The sequence below is a fragment of the Eulemur rufifrons genome, chromosome 18 (assembly GCF_041146395.1).
Source record: "Eulemur rufifrons isolate Redbay chromosome 18, OSU_ERuf_1, whole genome shotgun sequence".
Classification (NCBI taxonomy): Eukaryota; Metazoa; Chordata; class Mammalia; order Primates; family Lemuridae; genus Eulemur; species Eulemur rufifrons.
Window position 1 is genome coordinate 30,729,749 of NC_091000.1, and position 23,134 is coordinate 30,752,882.

The 23,134-nt window shown below is 40.3% G+C and overlaps 1 protein-coding gene across 2 annotated transcripts in view; it reads left to right on the top strand.

Moving 5' to 3' along the window:
- The first annotated feature begins 618 nt into the window (after positions 1 to 618).
- GAB1 (GRB2 associated binding protein 1) overlaps positions 619 to 23,134 on the top strand; it is a 118,133-nt gene continuing 95,617 nt past the window's right edge. For both annotated transcript variants that reach the window (XM_069493111.1, XM_069493112.1), the window contains exon 1: positions 619 to 1,352. In XM_069493111.1, the coding sequence (XP_069349212.1) occupies positions 1,281 to 1,352 (72 nt within the window). In that variant the 5' untranslated portion in view covers positions 619 to 1,280. The remainder of the gene's footprint in view (positions 1,353 to 23,134) is intronic.

A 23,134-nucleotide genomic window follows, 5' to 3' on the forward strand; every position in this document is an offset into this window, starting at 1 on the left:
TTTGTGCACAGTAAACTCCGAACTGACACCCAGGCTGAGTCAAGATGGCAAATCCTGGACTGATTATTCGAACGTCCCTCGCTCCTCCCCGCTCCCGACCCCCGGCGGCGCTGCCCTGGCCAAGGCCTCCGCCGCCTTCCCGAGCACGGAGCTGGCTGGGGGCCGCCGGAGGACCCTGCTCCCGCTTCCCGAACTACAGATCCCAGGGTGCCTCTCGGACTCCCGCTCCCTCCCTCTCTCGCTCCCTCCCTCCGTCCGTCTCCTCCTCCCCCAGCCCTTGTTGTTTTGGCTGGAAGCGCTCCGGAGGAGTTTCAGAGAAAGTCTGGGCAGAAACCGGAGCCGGGCCCGAACGTGGGAAGGGGAGGAGGAGAGGGAGGAGAAGGGAGCCCAGAGGCCGGGAGAGGGAGGGATCCGGACCAGGGGCCGGGCCGCTCAGAACCTGCCGCGCGCCCTGGGTGGGGGAGGCGGCGGAGGAGGAGCGCGAGGGGACGGGACAGTGGGATCCCTCCCAGGAGCCGAGCCGCCCAGCGCCTCGTTCCTCCGCGCTCCCCGCCCTCTTCGGCGGCCGCGAGAGCGGACCCACCCTCCGGCCAGACCTGAGACCTCCCCAGCGCCCGCCGTCCAGCGACGCCCCGCGCTTCGTCGCCGACTCGGGGGCTCCCTCCCGGCCCGGGACCTGCTCTGCGCCCGCTGTCCGGGGAAGCCTCGCGGCTTCCCCTTTCCTCTCCGCTTCTCGGGCGCCGCGGAGAAGTGACCCACCCTCCCCCGAGGAGAGGGAAGGAGAGGATTCGCACCGAAGCCGAGAGCCGGCGAGCGGGAATAGGCACCGCGCGAGGGCATTGTGTGTGTGCGTGCGTGTGCAGCGCCTTGTCTGTTTCGGAAAGCGCACCGGGGAGGGAGGTCCTGTCCCTAGGGGGCGGAGCGCAAGGGACAGAGGCTCCGGCTCCTTGTCAGGGCAGAGTCCCGCGGAGTCCGAGTGCTGCTGAGGCGGCCGGCGGAACCGCGCGCCTGGAGGCGAGGCGGGCTCCCAGAAGGGAGGCCGGCGCGCCCTCGGCCCCCCGGCGGCCCCTGCTCCCGTCTCTTCAGGTCCGCGGACCTGCGAAGGAGAGGCTCGAACTCGCGGAGTCAGCGCGCCGCGGAGCTTGCCCGCCCCGTCGGCCTGGGGTGCACGACCCGTAGAGCGAGGTCCTCGCCACAGCGCGCCCGGCAGGCATCGGCTGTGTCGGGAGCGCGCCCGCCGCCCCTCCGCTGCCCGGCCGGGAGCCCGAGAGGCGCGCACCATGAGCGGCGGCGAAGTGGTCTGTTCGGGATGGCTCCGCAAGTCCCCCCCGGAGAAGAAGTTGAAGCGTTATGTAAGTAAAGCTCCGGCCGCCGCTCCGCAGGCCTTTTGCGTCCACACCCCTCCCGGCCAGCTCTCGCGCGGAGCTAGTTCTTCAACTAGTCCCGGGCCCTTTCCCCTTGGCCCCTTCCCCGGCAGGCTCGGGACCTGGCCGGACAACTAACTTTCTTCCTTCAGATTCCATATGGCCTGCTTCGCGGGCCTGGTCGCCCCATGGGACGGCCCAGATTCCCAGCTAAACGCCCGCTGCATGTTTTTCTTATTCATTTTAGAAGGGGTGGGGTGCGATGGAAAGAGTAGTCTTCTCCCTTCTTTGTATCTGCATCTATTTATTACGGGCTGCTTGCTGTGTAGTGAGTTTGCCGCACGAGGAACACCGCTGAGGTTTTAGAACTCTCCAGCCCTGCCTTTTGGTTCACGCTCCCTGTCCCCCTGACCCGCGAGCTGGGTTGCGGGAAGCAGGCTGTGGACCTGAGGAATCGGTCGTAGAGACGAGCATCTCAAATGCGCGCAAAAGGGTAAGAAAGAAAAGTTATTATGCGCCCTGCCGTTTGCATAGCAGGGTGCACATTTTCGCGGTTTTGAATTGAGGGACGTTGGAGTTTGGCCCAAGAGCCGTGGCGGTTTGCTGCGAGAGGAGGGCGCTGGGGGGAGCCTAGTGGCTGGTGTTTGGGCGCTTTGGACATGCTGTCATGCCCGGCTGGAGTGGATGGCTGCAGCCGAAAGGGATTTCTGTTGTGGTCCTTTCCCAGGGCACCAAAATGGGTTAAATGGTGTTCGTGTAATTGATACAAGATGCTGATTATGCGTTAACCCGTTTTAGCTGTTAGGAAAAATATTCCTTGAAAGAGACAACCTTACTTTAGTGGAAACGTGTGTCCTCTTCAGGGGTCTGGGATTTTATTCCTATTCTCCATTGGTTCTTTTGTCGATGCCCCCTGCAAAGGAAAGAAATGACGCTTTTGTTCTGGTATCTAGAACAAATATTTTTTGTAGTAAGTTCCCCAGAGCAAAATTTATGCCCTCTTAAGTATAAATTTACTATTTGTGCTAATGGAACCTGTTTCTTGTTGGAGGATATCTACAACCTTTATCAGAGCTCAGGTTAATCCTGTTAGTCACTGTTTGCTTGCATAGAATAGAATGAAGTACAATATTTAACTTCACTGACAACTCACCAGTGAATTTATGATTTACTTTCTGCCAGAATTTATTATAGGCAAGTAATTTCACTGAAGGACTTGATGCCACAAATCATAAAAAACCTCTCCAGGCATGTTGAATCTTTCCAAATCCTGTCTCTCCATCTGTCACAGTTTACCTGAATCTCCCCGTACAGGTGCTAACTTTATTCCAAAAATATGAGAGGAAGTGGTTTTTATCAGCTCTTAGTTCTAAAAAGGTTGTGTGCATGTGAGCGAGAGAGAAGAGGGTAGAGAGAAAGATATGTTTGTTTTGAGAAGGTACAGTTTAGGAAATCCATAGATCTAAGTGATTGTGTTCTTGGAGAACTAAGGAATAATAATTTTGCTGAATTATGTAGTGATAATAGAGGTTTAATGCATTCTTTCACATGGTTAGTTTATAGCTTACTCAAAAGACACCAGGTACTGTATTAGGCACCAACTATAAGGTTAGAAAATACAATAGGAAAAAAGTCCTGCCTCTTGTGCCTGAAATGTAATGTAATATTAACCAGGAAGAAAATCAACAAAAAAGATTATGTCTTAGCAAGGACAAAAAAATAAAAATAAATGTCTCATTTGGTCATTACAACTGTTTTCTGAGGTAGGTGTTATCTCTGTTTTACAGAAGAGAAAACAGGCTACATAACCCGAACATGTGAGAGGCAGGATTTGAACCCAGATCTGCCTGCCTGACTGGACTCTAAAAGTTTAATGACTCTCATGTAGTTCATTGCAAATGTGAAGCTCAGACTAGATCATCTTTAACAGTCCCTTCAGATTATAACCTATGAGTCTATGAATTGAATATTAGTTGAGAATACAAGGAAGAGGTGGGCTATGGATCAGATGCACAGCACTAAAGACACATTAAGTCCTGGTCTTTGCCTTTAAGTAGCTTTTTGAGTCTTTGGGACCATGAGACAAGCATATGTGAAAAAGTCAGCCAACAGTGCAAAGTGGTTTATGACTGTGTACCCAAGTTGAGTGGTATGGATATTTTACGGCTGTTTTGTGGAACAGGCTCAATGTAGACTGAAGCCATGGGAACACTTAAGTGAGACTGGAGCTCCTTAAATTGGTTTCCACAGGGGGAAGCATATGCCTAACAGCTTGGGGGAAGCTAGGGTTTTTCTTGCCTGGTATTTTGTTTACACACTACTGAAGTAGATGGAGGTGGCCCAGGAAGACAGTGGACAGGGTGGCTGTCAGAGTTAAGGGAGCTCGTGGGAAGACGTGGAGTGTTATAAGTTAAGTGAGGCTTATCTTATCTTTGAGCTGTTGAGTTGGTTGCCCAGAAAATTTTGACATCCCCAAATTATTGACCTTTTGGCTTTGGTATCCATTTTAGATTGTTTTTGCTAAAGCAGCTTTGACCATCCATTATCTAGGCATGTATAAATGCATTTCCTATGCTTATTTTCTTTTCATGTAGAATCTTTATTTTCTGGATGAAAGGAAAGGATTGTTGGCCACCCAATAGGCAAAATGTTGCTGGATAATGATTTTTTAATGAATGGATTTGCTGTGAAAAGATATTTTGGATGCTGGATACTATAATTACTAAATGAGACTTCAGGGAGTTGGAGCATTGTGATTCTATTGGGAAATATTTGGCCCATGGGAATTTGACAGTTGTCTTATTGTTTATAATATTTATAGGGTAGCCCAAACACTGATTAAGATGATCCTTAAGGGCTTTTAAGTGGCAAAAAATGTTTTAGTTTTATCTTTAAGGCCATCTCAAATTGTGGCCCCCAATGAATTCCATTTGCAACTCCATTTTATGTTTGCTATTTCATAGTCATCACAAGCAGCATTGTTTTCTTTATACACTAGTGTGTTTATCTGGTATGGAAGCCTTTCTTGAATTTCCTAAAAACAATGAAAATGCCATAAAATTTTTAAAAAGTGAGAGAATGACTAGAGTAGTGAATAGATTCCCAGCCTTTTCTACTCTTTAAAATTTTTTTTAGATTTGCAAAAAGGTAAGCACTCTTGTATGTGGTTCATTCTCTGTAAAGTTTTTAAACACTACTTAAAATGGAGATAAAAATTTTTATGTTTCTCTTCAGTTTTGCTACTGCAGTGTTGCTGTTTTTTTTTTTTTTTTGTCCTGTGTTATATATTGAACAGCTGCTTTTTTACTTTGGTAAGGACCTGGAGTAGAATCATGTACAGATCACTGTTACTAGGGTTACAGAAAACAAGTAAACTCTTGGTAGTATGTGCTCAAGAGTGGTGCTCAGATTTTTAAAGAATTATTTAAAGAAATGATGGTGGAATTTTCATCAGAACTTGAAATTTGAGCTGAAATAAAATGTAAGTCTATAAACAAAGGATTGCTTCAGGCCAGCTGGCTACCACCATAGCTCTGCAGGAGGAGCTTCCCTATGGCCTGCCTCAAGCCAAACATCAAGTTTGGGCTCCTCCATGGGCCGGCTGTCAGCATTGGGCAGGTGTGCAATCTCAGCAGGAGAACCTGCTTCTGAGGCCAGAGCAAGGTGTCCTATTAGCCAACAGCCAGCCAGGGAGCAAGGCCTCAGCCAATTCTTGGGTGGGTAATCTGTACCCACCTTGGGCTCTGTCTGCTCTGCAGCTGTCAATTAACAGGGCAGTTCTTGTCTGGACTTCGAGAACACACTCCTGCTTCTGGAAATGGGCCTAGAGACAGAAATAGTCTCTCCTCCTGGGTGGGCACCTGACATCTGACATGGAGAAGGGGGGCGTGGGCAGGCAGAGTATCAGCATCTCCTTGGTTCAAGGACAGCGCAGGACCTGTACTAAGCATGAAGTCCCCGCTCAGCAGTGTCACTACAACAAAGAGAACTGTGATGTCTGGAAGCTCTTCCTGGCTTTTTGTGGCGATTACCATTAGCAATCAGTGCATTCTGTAGCTTTTGCTTACAGTGACTGAATGAGCATAATTATTCTGTTGAAGAAAATTTTTTTCTTGCTGTCCTCATGTTAGCAAACAGGCAGTTCAGATTCCTAATGTTTTCTTTTTACCTCTTCAAGTATGGCAGGAATGTTGTTTCTGTTAACAAAGATCATCAACTAGCAATTACATTAAGCCTTTATGATAGTTAATGATAGTTAATTTATTTGTTGTGCCTGAGCTTTACAAGTACAAAACTCTCCATGTTAAACTTGCAGAACCTCTAAATCTGATTGTTGCTGTTTGGGATTCAAAATTACCATTCAGAAGGTATTGCAGTTTGGAGGGTAGTTTTAGAATTCTGGTTTCTTTAAAAAATTTTTTTTGTTAAAAGAATCTTTGAACAATAATATGGCAAGAGTTATACTTGAATAATCTGCTTGGCAGCTGATTGGTTATTTCAGTGTATTTTGCCATAATAACTCTGCTTAAGAAGTATGTAAGGAATAAGTAAAATTCCATATCTTAGAGTCAACATAAAATATGTTGATAAGGTCTTGATAATTTGCAGAATGAGAAAGTTTAAGAGATAATAGATTCCAAACATACATTAAGTGCCAGCACTCCTCATTTTCTTACAGAGAGTGACAGAGGGGACCACCTAGTAGGTAGACTACTGCTTTACTTTTGAAGGGTTTTGTTTTAAAAAGTGATTAGATGTAGCCACTGATGGTTTTAGTGGATAAATTGTGTGCCCTGGGAGGAAACTCAAGCTTTGCCACTACCCACCCATACTCTCTTGATCCTCAGTTTCCTTTTCTGTAAAATGGGAGAGGGAAGGGCAGTAGATGTAGCATTCCTCTTCCCAGGCATTGTTTTTTTGGGGGGAAGGGGTAGATGGGGAGCTTCTCAGTTGGCTTCCTTTTGAGGAAATAAATCTTAGTTAATTGTTCATCTTAAATAGTTTAGTGACTGTATTGGGAGCTGCTCAAGCGGCATTCTCTGGGGACCCTCTGGTGGTGTTCCTCTTAGCGGAAGGCAGGCACCCTGAGCACCTGTGCCCCTGTGCTGGGTGCTGTGTCTCCAGCTCCCAGAGCAGCACCCGGCCAGAGTACAAGCTCAACAAGTGTCTGGTGACTGAATAATAAACAGGTATTTCAGGAGCTTTTGTAATGTGCCACATGTGAAATGCGATGGAGGGAAAGGCCCACTCCCTGCCCTTAAAGGAGTTTCTAATCTCTTTTTGAAGACAGGCTGTAATGTTGTAAGGCCATGTGTGGATAATTGCTACATGAGGGCCAATTGCCTAAGAGTTCACACTGAGAGCAGAGGGTAGGGGGCTGCCAGGGGAGACTTCACAAATGCATTTCAAGCTCTGTTCTTGGAAGAACTGAGGTACTGCTGGCACCAATAGCAAAATCATAAGGGAAGGCTGGTTTTAAAGGAAGAACAAGGACTCTGTGTCGAGTTTAGACATCCTAGTGAAAAGAACTGCTTCAGAACACCTCAGTTTCATGCATGGAGTTTGGCCGCCAACTGTAACTTCTAGTTTGAGAAGTTTTTGTTTCTGCTATGACCTAATGCTCCTGATGGGCTCCTGAGCGCAAGTGAATTTTCTGCATCAAACTAGAAACAAACAGACAAAACAACCTGTTTGGTCACCTGAACTTACTAAAATTCTGAGGGACATGTGTTATTTAAGATTTCTTTATGTCTGTTTTGAGCTAAATAATTCATTCTGGCAAGCAGTTAGTTTACAACAGAGAGGGAGCATGTTCTGGTAGGAGGAAGAATAAAAGAGCCTTTGATTCATTTGCTTCTGAGTTCCAGCAGGAGGGCCACGGCTGCCTTGGGCTAGCGTCTTATTTTGGACTTTGGAAGCCATCTTAGCCCAGCTGTGTGAGTGCCAGCTCCCGTTGGGGGGAAGAGAATATCACCATTGGATCACATTAAACCCCTTCTGACTGTTGATGGAGGGCTTTCTCTCATTTCACATTCCTCACATTAACAGGGTGGCTCATTTCCACCAAGCTAGAGCTCCATCTGAATTTGCCATTTGAACTTGGACTGAAGTCACAGTCTTTCTGTGACTCCTTTTATCTCAGTATGTCTGTCAGCTAAGTACAGAAAACTTATCAAGTCACAAGTCTCTTTATTCAAGTCTCTTGGGCTACAGTACAAATAAAATTAGCATTCTTTTCTTTATATTACTTCTGGGGAAAAATGACCCATTGTACTGTGGTTTTTCACATTTATTAAATAAGTAGCCACTTTAGTTGCCAATGGGATGGCTGTGGGAGCCTTAATGATAGATGGCAATGTTGGCCTGTAGAATTGCTGGGAAAACTCATTTTTAGGAACTGGAAGTTTTTGACCGTTCTTGGCTTATATGTGTGAGCACCTTAAGTAATACAGGAATGCCCTAACTGGAAAAAAGAACCGTTTATATTTTAACATTCTTTTTTTTTAGTTTAAATTTTTTTTTTAATTTATCATAGAGACAGGGTCTCGCTATGTTATCCAGGCTGCTTTCGAACTCCTGGCCTCAAGTGAGCCTCCTGCCTTAGCCCTCCCCAAAGTGTTGGGATTACAAGTGTGAGCTACCACACCTAGTCCAAATCTTTTATACTTCATTTATTCATAGAAACAAAATTCTCTCTAGTTGAAGAGAGTTCTCATTGCTGAATGCATATAAAGTACAGTATAACCTAAGTGCTTTTGACCCCAAGTGCTTTTGACTCTTTCTTAGCCTGCTTTATAAAAAGAGTTGAGGCTGTGCATTGTAATGCATGTTTGGTTGTTATCTCTGTTACATTAGCTCTTGGAGCATTCTGATTACAACTTGTAGCTGCCAAGCCCTGTCCTACAGTATTATCTAGAAGAAAAATTTTCCATGTGGTTGTTTTAGCAGAGCTATGATATGCGAACCGCACATGAAGATGTAAGTTGTAAAGGAATAGAGCTTCTAGAAAGAGTGATGTGAGTTATCCTAAATTTTTAATATCATATAATTGTTCTTTCCTTACCTTTGTGTGTCTTTCAGAAATGTTTATCATATTTCTAAAGTGAGTTTTATTCTTAAATATTCAAAAGAATGCCAAATTTACCAACAGTTCATATGATGGTGGTTTTTTTCTCTCAGCTTTTTATTTTGAATTCGTACTTGACCTAGGTAATTCTCTAAGTTATGTATTCAAAAAACAATGTCCTAAAAGGAAAAAAACAAATGACCACATTGTCCCATGAACTGAAAATATACAGAGAGTTCAAACATTTCTTTTCAATGTAAAAATCTTAGGCCTTTTTTTTTCTTTAAGGAAGAAAAATACTAAACTTTGCTTTAACTATCCTGTTCATTGTTTTTCCTTTCCTTTTTTATTTATTTTCTTTTGCTTTGACTCATGTAGTTTAAATTTTTTTAAAAAACAGTTTTATACATTCTTTAAGAACACTGCACTGGGGAAAAAAACAATCAAAATTCCATTTTACATTTCAAGAAAAAGGTGAGAGGAGGCCATTCTTTGGTCTGAAGAGGCGGAAAAATGTCAACATCAGGGTTTTGTAACTTGCTTTCATATTGCTTGGTTGAATTAAATGTTTATCGCTCTTGCCTACATGTATTTATTTATATGTGAAATAAACAGGTAAATGTAATTTTAATTAAGAGGCTTGTTTTTGTGAAATGAAAATGCTGGACAGTAAGTAGATCAGGAGAACTCATCCTGTTTTTGTTGTAGTTTTTATTGTTTTATTGAATGCATCAGTTAACCAGTCGCTATAAAATTTTATTTGCTGACTTTTCTAAGTGCGAGAAAGGTAAAAGCACACTTTGTCCCATAGTTTTCTATCCTCTCACTCTTTTCCTATTGGTTTCTACTTTTTCTCTGTAATATAAGCCTAGACACCAACATCACAAAGTACTCGTGTCAAAATTTTTACACACATATTCTTTCACCTTTTCTCTGAAAAGGGGGCATTACTTTGTATCACGGGTATATGGTAATCAAGAATAGAAATAATAATGTTCCACCTGGCATGTGTATTGTTTTTCTCTCCTGAAATGCAGTTTTTAGTTACCAATGTGTTGGGAAATGTGGTTAGCTAAGCCACTTTCTGACTAGCAGAACTCCTCCCTGAGATGACTCCCTGATTAAAGAATTAAGGGCCTGGTGTGCTTTCTCAGCTTCAATCCATAACACGTTCCCATCAGTGCCTTGGCCAGAGTTGTAGTAGCCAAGATTAAAGTGCTTCTGGTTGGAGGGATGACCCCTTGATTATCCAGAGAGAAGTGCTTTAATCTTTCAATTCTGGAAAAGAAACAGTTGGTAAATGCTACCTTCAGTGTTTTGAATTCCAATGGTGTTGTGTAGAGCTTGCTGAGGAATGATTACCTCATTCAGTTAGGGAGGTATTATTTGAGCCCCCTACCCTCTGGCAAAGTTATAATTGATCCCAAAGTTACATAGGAGTATTTGGACTTTATAGTTTCTCCTTAACAGTTTCAGGTTTAAATGTTTGAAGTGTTGAGAAGAGGTAAAAGGAAATCTTGAACTAGTAAGAATGCAGAATATTGGGGAAGGTAATTTGTGTCTAGTGATGGTGTTTACATAAAACCAAAGCCTTCTGAGTAATCTTCCCTGGGTATATAGGTCCTTTATCTCCAAAGGAAAAGGCATAAAATTAAACTGATTCTACTAACAATACTCTTTTTTCTTTGTCTTCCTTTAAGCAGTCACATAGTTAAGGGTCAAATTTATAAAAGTTTAATGCTCCAGACAGGAAAAGCAAGCCTACTATATATTTTCTAGTTGATTTTAATGATCTACAGTATACACAGTAAAAGGTGTAGACACATGATCTGTTTACAAAGAAAATTATGGCTTCGTTTATCATTCTTTGGTGTTTGTAGTAGGATATTTAATTTCCAGAGGACAAAGATGCCATTTGTTCTGTCTGAAATATATAGTATAGTTCCTTGCATAGTCTCTTGAACAGCATGACCAAATAATTGTAGAATTTCGAGCCCAAAATTATAAATCATCTTGTCCAATGTTTCTCAACCTTTTCTAACATACTTTTCTCTCATGTTTTGTTTGCGTGTCCTTTGGCTTTTAATACAATCTTATTTTCTTTGATTTGCATTATAAAAACAATAGCTATCTTGAATATCTTTTTCCAATTACATATATCTCCTCCACTGGTCAAGAGCACATCCTCCTCATTTTACAGGGAATGAAAACTAGCCTCAGGGAGACTAATTGATTTGTCTGAAGTCATACAACATAGCCAGCTGTTCTGTCAAGGCTGGTCTCTCACCTCCCAGGTCAAAGTCTTTCAGTCACTGAGCAAACACCTGCTGGGTACAAGACACTGTAAAGAATGCAAAAGAAGAGGACACTGTGTTCACCTTCGCAAGTTTATATGCTAGTAGGGGACATAGTGTGCACTCAGCCCTACAAGTTATATCATGACTGGTGATGTGTGAGACTGAGCTCTAGAAGAATTCAGCAGAGAGAGGTTAAATCAGGGATCTGAGGGCTTACTGAAGATGCCAAGAGATATTTCACCAGGACGTTAAAAGATGAATTCAATTTTCAAAGATGGGGCTGGAGGGAGATGGGATTTCTGTTTCTCCCATTCCCAGCCATACTCTTGAGTTGGTTGTATATACTTGCCTCCTCCTCTTCCCCACCTGCCATTCATTTCATAATGGAACACAGCCTGGGTCCTTTCTCTACCACCCTTACCTAAACGGTCCCTGCAGAGTTCCCCCAATGACCTTCTTGTTACCAAATCGTAGTGGACATATTTTAGTTCTAATTTTTCATAGAACTCTTGAGGACGTTGATGGAGATGACAAATCCCTCTTCTTTAAACACGTCCTTTCCTGTGCCTTCCTGACCTCAGGCTTTGGTTTCCTTAAATGTTGAAGTTTCTAAGGGTTTCAGTACTAGCCCTGGTTAGTCTCTCTTTTCTTCCATCTTCATTAGTGGTTCTTTATCCACGTGAGGTCCTAAACTTCTTTAAAAATTTGATTACAGCTCTGGCCTCTCGGTTTTCATAAGAATTCTTACGAAGTCACACATAGACATCATTAAAATCTGGAATGTTTCTGATCCTTAAAACCCATCCATGGCTCTTAACACCCAGTTAAATGCCCCTGAATCATATGCTGATAATTCAGACACCATATCTCAGCCCATTTCTCATTCCAGATCTATGGATCTAATCCATAACTGCTTAGATAGCCCACAGCGGTTCAAAGTCAGCATGCTCACAGCAGGTCTCATCATCCTCTCCCTAAGCCTGGTCTGCTTGGTGTTCCCTTGCCTAGTGGCTTAAGCCAGGTTTTCTCTGATTCTCCTCTCTCCCTCATTCTCCACACCCAACGACCAAACCCTGCCAGTTTCACCTTCCAAATATCTTGACTTATTAGCCCCTCTGTTGCCTGAGCTACTTTTGCCTTTCTTCTGGATTGTTGCAATATCCAGTTGGTCTCTCTGCCTCCAGTCTTGGGCTCCTCCAAACTGTCTTCATCAAGGCAGCTAGAGTGACCTTTCTGAAACACCAATCTGATAACAAATGCCATTCTATAATATGAAGCTGTTCTGCGGCATTTCTTTGCCCTTACGAATGCCTCAGCCTCTTCCCTCGGCCTGCAAGGCTCTTTGTGACATGGCACCAGCACACCCATCCAGGAGTATTTGTTGCTACCTTCTCAGTCTCTCCACTTCAGCTATCTTGAACTTTCATAGTCCACATTGGCTCTGCAGTCCTTCTTTCTGGACCTTTGCACATGCTGTCCTCCTCCTCCAGGAATTCTTCGCCCTCCTTTCCTTATCTCCGCAGTGAGGCTAACTTCTATTTATTCTCCTCCCTCTGGGAGCCTTCCCTGAATGCCACTATCACTATCACAGCTGCACACAGTCACAGTGTGCTTGGAGCATCTGTTTTGTCCTCCTGTGATGCTCTGTTATTCCCATAGCATAGTGCCTGTCACACTTGATTATATTTGCCTATTTAATTGCCTATTTCCCCTTTTATGGTGGGGCCACATTGCAACTTTTGTGAGCTTCAGGTACTTTTGCCTTCATGGGCCCCCTTCCTCTATTAAAAACATTTAAAATCACATTTTGCAACTGCGTCAGTATAAACATGAATATTTTCTAAGCTGGAATTGTTATTATATATTAACTATAATTATATCCATTTTTATTCTGATTTTAAAAGAAACGAATATTAAAATACGTTTCTTTTATTCCTAAAAGTATCATGGGATCCAGGCGCTGTACCTTCTATGTCTGAAGGATATGTTGGCTCTGTTAAATGAACAGAAATATTTTGGAGATAAAGTTGACAGCATATGTCAAGTGATTGATTGGGACTAGGAAAAGTGAGGAGTTATTTTGTTATGTGGCACTTTGTAATGGCTTAGATAGTTCACTAATACTAAAATGTTATATTTTAACCCCTGGTAATGGAAAAAATTACAGAAAAATAGGATGATATACCTAAAATGTATTTAATATATGCTCCTAAATATATATACATATACACACATATATAGGTAAAAAATCCTGAGATTTTTATGATGTCAAAAATATGTTCTATGCACTGTTTTACTAAAATGCTCATTTCTGTGTAAAGCAGTGTTTTTTTAGTGGGGATGGAGAGGTAATTTTGCTCCCTCCAGGGGACATTTGACAGTGTCTGGACTTCAGAGACATTTTTGGTCGCCACAGCTGGAAGAAGGAGTGCTTCTGGTGTCTAATGGGTAGAAGCAGGAATGCTATTAAATGTCCTGTGTTGCACAGAATTATCTGGCCCAAAATATCAATATGCTGAAGTTGAGAAACCCCCATGTAGATGATTTTATAAAGCTTGGTTCTTACATCTGTATTATTTGTTTAGTTTATTTCCCTTTGTTTTCAGTAAAAGCCATAATTCAGATGCAGGATTGTGTTGTATTACTGGAACCAAACATTTATTTTTCTGACTTCAGTAATGCGAGAAAAACAGTCATTGAGATGGCTGAGCTTTTGAACGCTAGAGGTTGTGAAGGGTTTATGTGATAAGCAAAATCTCTCTCCAACAATCTGTTGTCCTTTAAATCATTACCAAAATACTCATTTTGCCCTTGCTCTCCTAGTACAAGCAATTGTCTGGTTGGTGTCAGGGGAGATGCTGAGTCATTTATTCATACATTTTATTACCTCTTGGCTGGAATATCCCCATTCATTGTTCACAAGCTGCCCAGCTTGTTTACTTTTTATAAATTACATGTAATCAAGTCCTCTTGCAGGTCTGGCTACTATAATTGACAGTAGCCACAGAGCAGGGCTGGCAAGTCTGCATTTATGCTGATGTCTCACATTCAGTTCATGTTCCACTCTCCAAGCGTTCTTGCCTCCTTCATCTGTATTTGAAAAGGAAGGTGAAGAGAGAACTGCCACCATGTTACCTCCTCTCTGATGATCTGAGGATACTAATTTATAGCTTGGTAGAGTCCTCGTGTCCTCTGGTTGGGAAGAATCAAGGGTTTGGGGTAGTGGTCTTCAAACTTCAGGGTGGGATGGGGGCAGTATGCTTTGATGGTTAAAAAGATACGTGTTCAGCTTTTTCTGGCAGTGATAGAGATCAAACTGTCCCCCAAAGGGGACATACTTAGAGGATGACAAAAGTGAAAGTGAATTTTTAAGAAGGTTAGAATATGAGACAGTACCTAACCATCACTGAGAACCTCAAAAGATTTCATTAAATCAAGGAAGGTATTAGGTAGATATTGATTTTAAAAAAAAATGTGCATTACTGAATCAAGAGTTTATGAATGGCTTAAAGATGAAGGGGAAAGATGACATGATGGAGGATTAGCTCTTCAGCAGAAGTTCTGGTAATTCTAGTTACTGGATCTGAAAGCATGTTATTAAAGTATAGTCCAGATTTCCTGGAGTATTTCAAATTTCAAATATTCTTTCCCATTGTCTTTTTAATAACATGTCTGGTTTGCCCTAAATTTTGGTTAGTTGCATGTGGTTGATTTGTTAAAGGGCACTAAAGTGGATCTCCTTGACTAAAGAAGTTAAATTCTCGTGTTTTTCAACTCAGTGTGTGTGTGTGTGTGTGTGTGTGTGTGTGTAATTTATATATTCTAATCTATCTGTTTTAACCTAAATTTGATTTTTAAGTCCACATTAGAGAAAGACCAAGAGAGACAGACAGACTCTATTTTAGAAAATTGGTCGAGAGGTGGACCAGGTGGGAATGGTTACCTAATCCTACTAGACGAATACAGTATTTTATTTCCACCTACCTACTGAACTCTGCTTCTAGACAGCTATCTTTTTTTATTTTATTTTTTTTACTGTTTCCTTAGGGAAACTTTATAATTCCATCCAGACCTTGGAGAGAGATTTTGACCAAAAAAAATAAATAAATAAATAAAATAAAGAAAGAAAGAAAAAGAATTTTGGAAGTTTAATTATAAAAGGATGAGTATCACCAGCTTTTGTTAGATCATTAATCTTTTCTGTTTCTAACTGTCTCTGCATCAAAGTGTTCATTTTTCCATATACTTGTGCTATAAACCCACATTGTAGTTTAGAACTTTGTGCCCCTATAGTAGTACCATATTAACTAATTGGCCTAATTGCTAATCCTTCAGGGTCTCTTCCTTCTCCATCCATTTACTCAGGAATACTGCAGCCTCTTAGATATCGTGCCCATCTGCCCACAAGATCTTACAGAATCTTCATATCTGCTTTGTAAGTGTTGAGGATCATTATTGTTATTATATGAAGTGTCTACCACACCCTCTCATTGCAGTAGAGCCCAAGTAAGTTCGGTTAGCAGATCACTTTGTTCCTGAATAGGAGGAGCGAATAGAAGGGTGGTTGCTATATGCTGGTGGAGACCCAGAACCAGCTTCTACTATTTACTGTGGCAACCGAGGAAGGCTAGACTCCTGTGACTTCTACCTTGCCCTGAGAGTTGAAGGCTGGGCTCAGGACTTGCTGTCTTCATTTAAGGTGACCTTATTACTTGCTTTCTTGTGTTTTTTAAGCCATTCACTTGGTAGATCTCTTTTTTTTATGAGCCTCTTAATATTCTTAATTATTTTTTCAAATTTTTTTTCCTGTAATTTATTCTAACCCATATGTTGTTTAACATAGTGATAGGTGTTTCCAGTGACTATTTATATTTTCTGAAAACAAGTATAAATGTTCTTAGGGAGATGCATGGCATTAAATAGTCATCTAAGTGCAATTTAAAAAAATCACATAAATTTTCAGGGAGAGTATTTTAGCTTATAATTTTCAGTTTTGGGTTTAACATAGAAAAAAGGGTTATAAAATATTAGGTGAGCTGATTTATTGCCCTTTGCACAAGTTACTAAAAGGAAATGTTTCTTCAATAATTTAGTGTATAAGATTTATCATTGAACTATAATGTACATAATTAGCTTTATAATATTATATTTGAATAGAAAATGCATAGATTGACTTAAAAATCATGGTACATTGGTACTTCCATTATTTCTTTGTTTTAGGCTATAATTTTTAATACTTAGACATATTTAAATCTTTAATATCTGCCTACTTTTGCTAGTAATTCTTAAACAACTGAAAGATACTCTCTTATTGTAGATTTTATGTATACTAAATTTTTTAGCCAATATGTTTTTTTCCCCAAGTTGGAAAAATTAGTTATATGTTGAGAAACCTATACTTTCACTAAAGGAAATTGGAACATGGATATTGAAATAGTTTTCATCTTTCAAGTAAGTTCTAGCCTTGAAAATATTTGTGTCTGTTTTCAAACAGGATCTGTTGTTTCTAAACCATATATTTCCAAAGCAGAATAAATTTTCTTAACCTTGAGATATTTATTGAAACACTTAAAGGAGAAAATGACTCTAGGAAGATAAAGGCCAATTTTTCTTAAAGAAATGAAAGGAGAAAAAATTTTACTACTGTCTATTCTTAATGAGAAAAATGATGCGCTAGAGAATTTAGGCCTAAGAAATCCCGAGTCCAAGGCCAGTTGGTTCCAGCATGCAGAGGTAAGACTAGGACACAGCCATGCCCAGCCCAAAGCTGTTCCCAAGCTGCCACATCCACCTCCATCTTCAGTGGGTTGCTGTAATTTCTAAAATTCAAACCCTTGCACATTATTTCAAGAACCTTTTAGCTATTCCACAGAGCAGTTCATCCCAATCTCTCTCTCTCTTTTTCTCTTCTTTATTTTTATTTTCAACTGTGGTAAAAAAAAAAAAATGCCCCACATAGTATAAAATTGACCATTTTAACTCTTTTTAAGTGTACAGTTCAGTAGCGTCAAGTATGTTCTCATCGTTGTGCCAGCCCAGTCTCTCTTGCTCCCCTATTCAATCTCTGCAGTATTGGAAACATCGGAAGGGGCTTTGCACAAACACCTTTCAGGAAGGCATGCGCCTCACCTGTGTTTGCTCCTTCACAGTAGTAGGAAGTTAATTATGTGGGATTTGCTCACCTGATCCACACAGATGATCCTACTTTAGTGCACATTTGGCAATTCCACACCCCTTTCTTCCCTTAAGGAAAAATTGTTTCTGATCCTAGAGTCAGTGCTCTGTTTAATCTTGAGCATATGAGAATGAGTCACCATGGATAAGTGTGTAATCTCATTTATACCTTCCTTCCAATTCCCCTTTAATTTTTTAAATTTAAGATACTGGATCCTGATTTCCTACATAAGGTCTGCTGATTTGGGCACTAATTTAGGGACTGGGAGGTGTTGAGATTTTTTTGGAAACAGTGCTTTCTGTTCTGCTGAAAATGAAGCTGCATGGCCCAAGTTCTGAAATTCAGACTATGAATGGAATGTCTGTGTGGACTGAAGAAACAAGCTAATGCCTTTTGTGAGGGGGGAGGCAGGGAGAAAGACAAATGAAAATGTTAAGATAGTCTGATTTTTGTGGGGGAAATAATGAAATTTTAGGAATATGCACAAACCAACGGTGAGCAGCTAGTTGCTTTGTGATTTCATTATGTCCACAAAAGAAATACTCCATATTGTGCTAAAGAGATATTAACTGACAAAATAACTGAGTTCAGCTTTTGATTCCAGTTACCACTGTCTATACAGTGTGTAACCACTACTTCCATTTCTTCATTTGTAGAATGAAAAATATTTCACTGGGAAATTATTTTAAAAAGAGTACTTGTAAAGTACCGTGGAATATTTAAGGTACTTTGAACATGATGCTTAAAGAATGTCAATTGTTAATGCTTATGTTTTTACATTGATAGAGGAATATGGGGGTGGGAGTGACTTGAACATCAAAATGAAAATGTGTCCATTTTTAAGTACAAGGTACATTTGAGTAAAGCCCTTCTCCTTACATGCTTATTTTAAATTGGCAGTTGCTCAACCAGCAGTCAGTAATGTCACTTATCAAGTGTTTGGCACGCCTGTTTTAACCTGCACAGGTTCAGTTTACCCAAAGAAAGGGAGGGTGGGGTTCTGTGATGCAAGCACCATGTTAGCCTCATAAACATATTTTGAATAACTGTATTTGAATATTTACCAACTAAGCTAGGCTATTTGGAGGCCTGCTAAACACTAGGAGTGGGGATTTCTGAAAGGAGTGTAGAGATTTGAACCTGTAAACTTTTTGCTTTTTCTTCTTGGAAGGGAAAGATTTTAGAAAATATTATTTAGACTATTTCCCTTACCCTCCCAACAGAACCACACCTTGTTTAAAAAAAAAAAAATTCTGCAGAAATTTTGGATCTTATCTTTATACCACCTTTTATATATTTTTAAAATAGGTACTTTCGGACATATCTAACAAATACCTTTTGGTAATCTATACTAAATGAGTTTTAGTTCCTATTCAGCCTGTTTTTTGTTTTTGCAGAATTGGTCCTGAAGCTCTTTCTGTGAGTCTAGCTGGAGAACTTCTCCTGCAAGCTTATTGTGTGAACACAAATGGTTGGAACAGGACAGACAGGATAAACTAGGGTGCCTGCTGTAGAGTAAACTCCTACCTAGTGGATGCTCAGATTGCAAAGATGCCAGCCTGGTTCAACCCCATATAGTATAGAAATTGTCTTTACAAGGTTCCGGTTTTATGGTCTGGGATCTGTATCTGTCCAGAAATACTTTTTTGACTTGTCATTGATACCTGTCTGGCCGAAACCACAACTTTGGGCTCTAGAGCTAGTCAAGGGAGGAGTCATTTGAAAGCAGACGTTCTCAGATATTGTGATATACAAGGTTTTAAGGGTGAGTAGATGAGATAGCATGTTTAGTTCTCTAGTTCTCATTTTGAGGGAGAGGGAGGTCAGAATCACCAGAGAGCTTTTTCAAAAGCCATTCATTCACCTTGATTTTTTTTTTTTCCTGCTTACCTATTGTGGTGTGGGGCGGGTAGGGATGACAATGTAATGAGGTGGCGTTTGAATCTAGAATCTGCGGAAGCCGTGGGTGCTCACCACAAGGTGGTAGTTTCCATAGTCTGGGCCAGTTTGCAACCTTGCCTCACACTTACCCTTCAGAGTGGAAAGATACAGACTGGTGATACCAACTCTCACCCCTCCTATCAAAGATTTGGAAATAATACATTAAATGTACATGTAATAGGATTGCCAGGAGAGGGATTGCCCTCCCTTCTTGAGGGCTTTTTCTCTCCTTTATCTCTTTGAAAATGGTTCTTAGGACTTACTATTTTTAAATCATAAATATGAAATATCAAAAACAGGAAAGAACAAATTTGAGCAATGCTATTTTTTAATATGTTTTATAATCTTTAGTGGAAGGGAATGAAGGTACAGCTATACTGAGAAACATGTATATTCGTATAAATTACTACTTTTTTAAAAAAAGTTTTGAAAACTGAGAACCTAGGGAAGAACTGTGGTACATTAAACCAAGCCCTAAATCTTTAAGAGATATTTTAATGAGTGTATATATTTAATTTGTCCATTGGGTGTATGTATGCTTTTAAATTTCCAAATTGAAGTTATTAAATTTCAGTTCTTTTTTGTTGAACTTCAGTGATTTACTTGTAAGTTTGTCAAGATTATGTGTGATTTTTACATTTACACGACTACCATCTACTCTTAACCAATTGTATAACACAGCTTTGGTTTTTCATAGCCTTTTTTTTTTTTTACTGTTGATTTATAACAGCCTGTTTCAAAGAAAAATTTGTAGGTGATTGTAATCTTCATGAAGCAATGTGAGTGAATGAATACTTTTGGTTATCATTTGAATATTTTCCTTTTTGTTATAAAATGTTAAGTATTTCATTTGTGGAGCTTCTCTACTATGTCAATTTGTTGTACTATACGAATACTTATGGAATGTTACTAGCTCACTATTTCCTACTTCAACATGTCTGAAGTTGGTGGATATAAAATGTGTTTTTCAAACAAGTACATGTATGAAACTAAAACAATTTATTCAAGTCATAAAACAACGCTAGTGAAACTTGAGTTCTGGCACTCTGCCCACATTTAAGCTGGTGGCATGTGTCTGAGGGGGAAGAAGATACTAATTACTGATAATCTCTTTAGAATGCATCAATATTTTCAGGCCCAAATAGGAGTTATTCAGTAGATACACCAATTTTTTTTTTTTTAAAGCTACATGAAATTTAAATATTGACTTGTGTGTCTCTTAATTGCTTTTGGTGACTTACTCATTGGAATTTGTGAGGATACATATAACTTTTTTATTGGTTATTCTGTTCTCCATATTTTAGTTATAAAAGCACTACAAGGAAAAAAGTGAATGAAGAGGCTGCCTTCAGGTATAGTAAGGTTTAACTCATTTAGCCATTGTTCCAACTTGTCCCTAGCTCCCTGGCTTATTTACATATTGTATAATCCAGACTGGCTTGTCCCGTTTGGTAGGTTTGTTATAAACTGCAGAGTTAAGTAAATGTGTGATAACATTTTAAGTGTTATTAGCAGTTAAACAGTACTTAAGGAGTGACATATTAGAAGGCCCCAGCTGTCAGGTGTTCCAGGGTTGGCCTCCTTTGGGGCTATTTCTGTTTTCTCAGAGTAACAGGAAATAAACGTGAAACTGTAGTAACGCCTGGTTCAGTGACCACTCCCTCATCTAGATGACATCCAGCATGCCATGAATGATACTGAAAATGTCTGATACTAAAAGTAGATGTTAATTGTGTCCATTAGTGAGTTTTGTACGTAGGCAACACCAACCAACAAAACCCATAGGACCATTTGCATCTATCTATGCGCTGTGTGAAAACAGTGAAGCCTGAATGAATCCTGTTCTCCTACTATCTCTTGGTGGATAAGGAGAGAACATTTCCATGTGCTTTGTAATAACCATTTCTAATGGCTGCGTGATACTGTGTTTCCCCATTTATATTGGGTTTCCCAAAGTATGTACTATCCTTGAGCGTGTAACTTTATGGAAGGTGTGCCTTGTCCTCTGTGGGCGTGCTCTAAGTGAGCCCTCTGGAGGGCTGTGTGCCCGGGTTAGTGTTGAGTATGTCCTTCGCATATTCATTTATCATCAGGCCGACCAGAGATTGAGATCTAATGGTAGATGTGGAAGTTTTTCCTGGAGTACCTCTTCCCTCCATACCAGGCCTCTCTGAGATTCGCAGAGGCTCTCAGTGCCAAAAGTGTTTTTAGGCCGGGCGCGGTGGCTCACGCCTGTAATCCTAGCACTCTGGGAGGCCGAGGTGGGCGGATCGTTTGAGCTCAGGAGTTCGAGACCAGCCTGAGCAAGAGCGAGACCCCATCTCTACCAAAAATAGAAATAAATTATATGGACAGCTAAAAATATATATAGAAAAAATTAGCCGGGCATGGTGGCGCATGCCTGTAGTCCCAGCTACTCAGGAGGCTGAGGCAGGAGGATCGCTTGAGCCCAGAAGTTTGAGGTTGCTGTGAGCTAGGCTGACGCCACAGCACTCACTCTAGCCTGGGCTACAGAGCGAGACTCTGTCTCAAAAAAAAAAAAAAAAAAAAGAAAAAAAAAAAAGAACAAAAGTGTTTTTAAACCTAAAATGATGGTGTTCACCTTCCCCGTCATGGTATATACACAGTGCAGGCTCTCACTCTCTCTTGCTCCAATCTCAGGGCTCCACGGAGAATCTGGGGAACCTTAATTTAGGAGATCTCAACTTAATAGCAGCCTACTTTTTTTCATGAGTCACTCTAAAGTTCTAAATATCCTAAAAGAGGTTCTCATTTCTGTAGGTCAGGCAAGTTGCAGCCTGCTTAATTTTTTAGTAACTTTGGTTTATAATGATTTTAGAGAGTAGAAGAGGAAATGGCTCTTTTATGAATGTTGCATAAAACTATACGGCCTTGTACAAGTGATCTAATGTCATATGAATCCTGGCTTAAAGATAGAATCTTCCTTTGTATAAATAAATTCACCACTCTGTGTCCTATTCTGAAATAATGAGGGAGAAAATAATCCCATATATATATATACACACATTTAAAAAATCAGAATTGAGGAACTGGGAAAATTTTCAGTTTACGTTTTCTGATTCTGTTTTTTTTTTTTTAATTCTGTTTTAAATTTGCTTTGATTGTTTGAGAGCAAAAATACTTTCTTCTATTCTATCTTTTTTTTTTTTTGGAGGCAGAGTCTCGCTCTGTTGCCCCTGCTAGAGTGTCGTGGTATCAGCATAGCGCACTGCAACCTCAAACTCCTGGGCTCAAGGGATCTTCCTGCCTCAGCCTCCTGAGTAGCGGTAACTACAGGCTCTCACCACCACGCAGGGCTAATTTATTTTTTTCTATTTTTAGTAGCGACAGGGTCTCGCTCTTGCTCAGGGCTTAAACTCCTGAGCTCAAGCAATCCTCCCACCTCAGTTGCCCAGAGCACTAGGATTACAGGTGTGAGCCACTGTGCCTGGCCTCTAACTTTTAATTTTTGAACTAAAAGTTAAAAAAAAAAAAAACAAAAACAACTATACTTAGGAATTACCATTTTTTTCAGTGGTTAACTGTTAGATTTTATAATTAGAAGATTGAAACCTGTAAAGGACAAAATGGAAATAAAATTAGGTTTAGGATAAGGAATTCTACTTGGATATTGCAAAAATGTTAAAAAAAAAGAAAAAAGTGAATGAATAACTGGCAACACAAACTCTTTTTCCTGTAAGTTCCTTTTTCCCAAACCCTTACCATCATTCTAAAAAAAGTATTCTTGTGAGTTGATTTTTCTCAGAATCTTGCTGTTTACTGTTAAAAAGAATTTTTTTTTCATGGGCCAAAGGTTTTTTTTTTTTTTTTCATGTGACTTCTACAGCAGTTTGGGACTTACTGAAAATATTTTTTTTAAATATTAAAAAAGTATTTCTTTTACAGTGGTAAAAGAAAAATTTAGTACGGACTTCTGTACAACTTATTTACAGTGACTAGGGTAAATCAAATGCATTATCTTAGGTGACTGAAGTTAGATTATTCTAGAAATATCAATTCTAAATAAAAAATAAAGAATGAATGCTTATTTCCAGTTTTAAAAGTTACATTTTTCAATTCCTATCTAGTCTTTTTTCCAGGGTTGCATATTTTTAAGATTTCTCTATCAGGCTAACACAGGTGATGCTACTGACTGAGTCAGCTTAATGGAATGTCATCACCATTTCTTTGGCAAAGCATAAGCAGGCAGATAAAAATTCAAGTTTTTTGGAGGCATTTCTTACGTAATATGAAACCTTTCAAACATGCAAGAATGTACCTGGATGCTTTT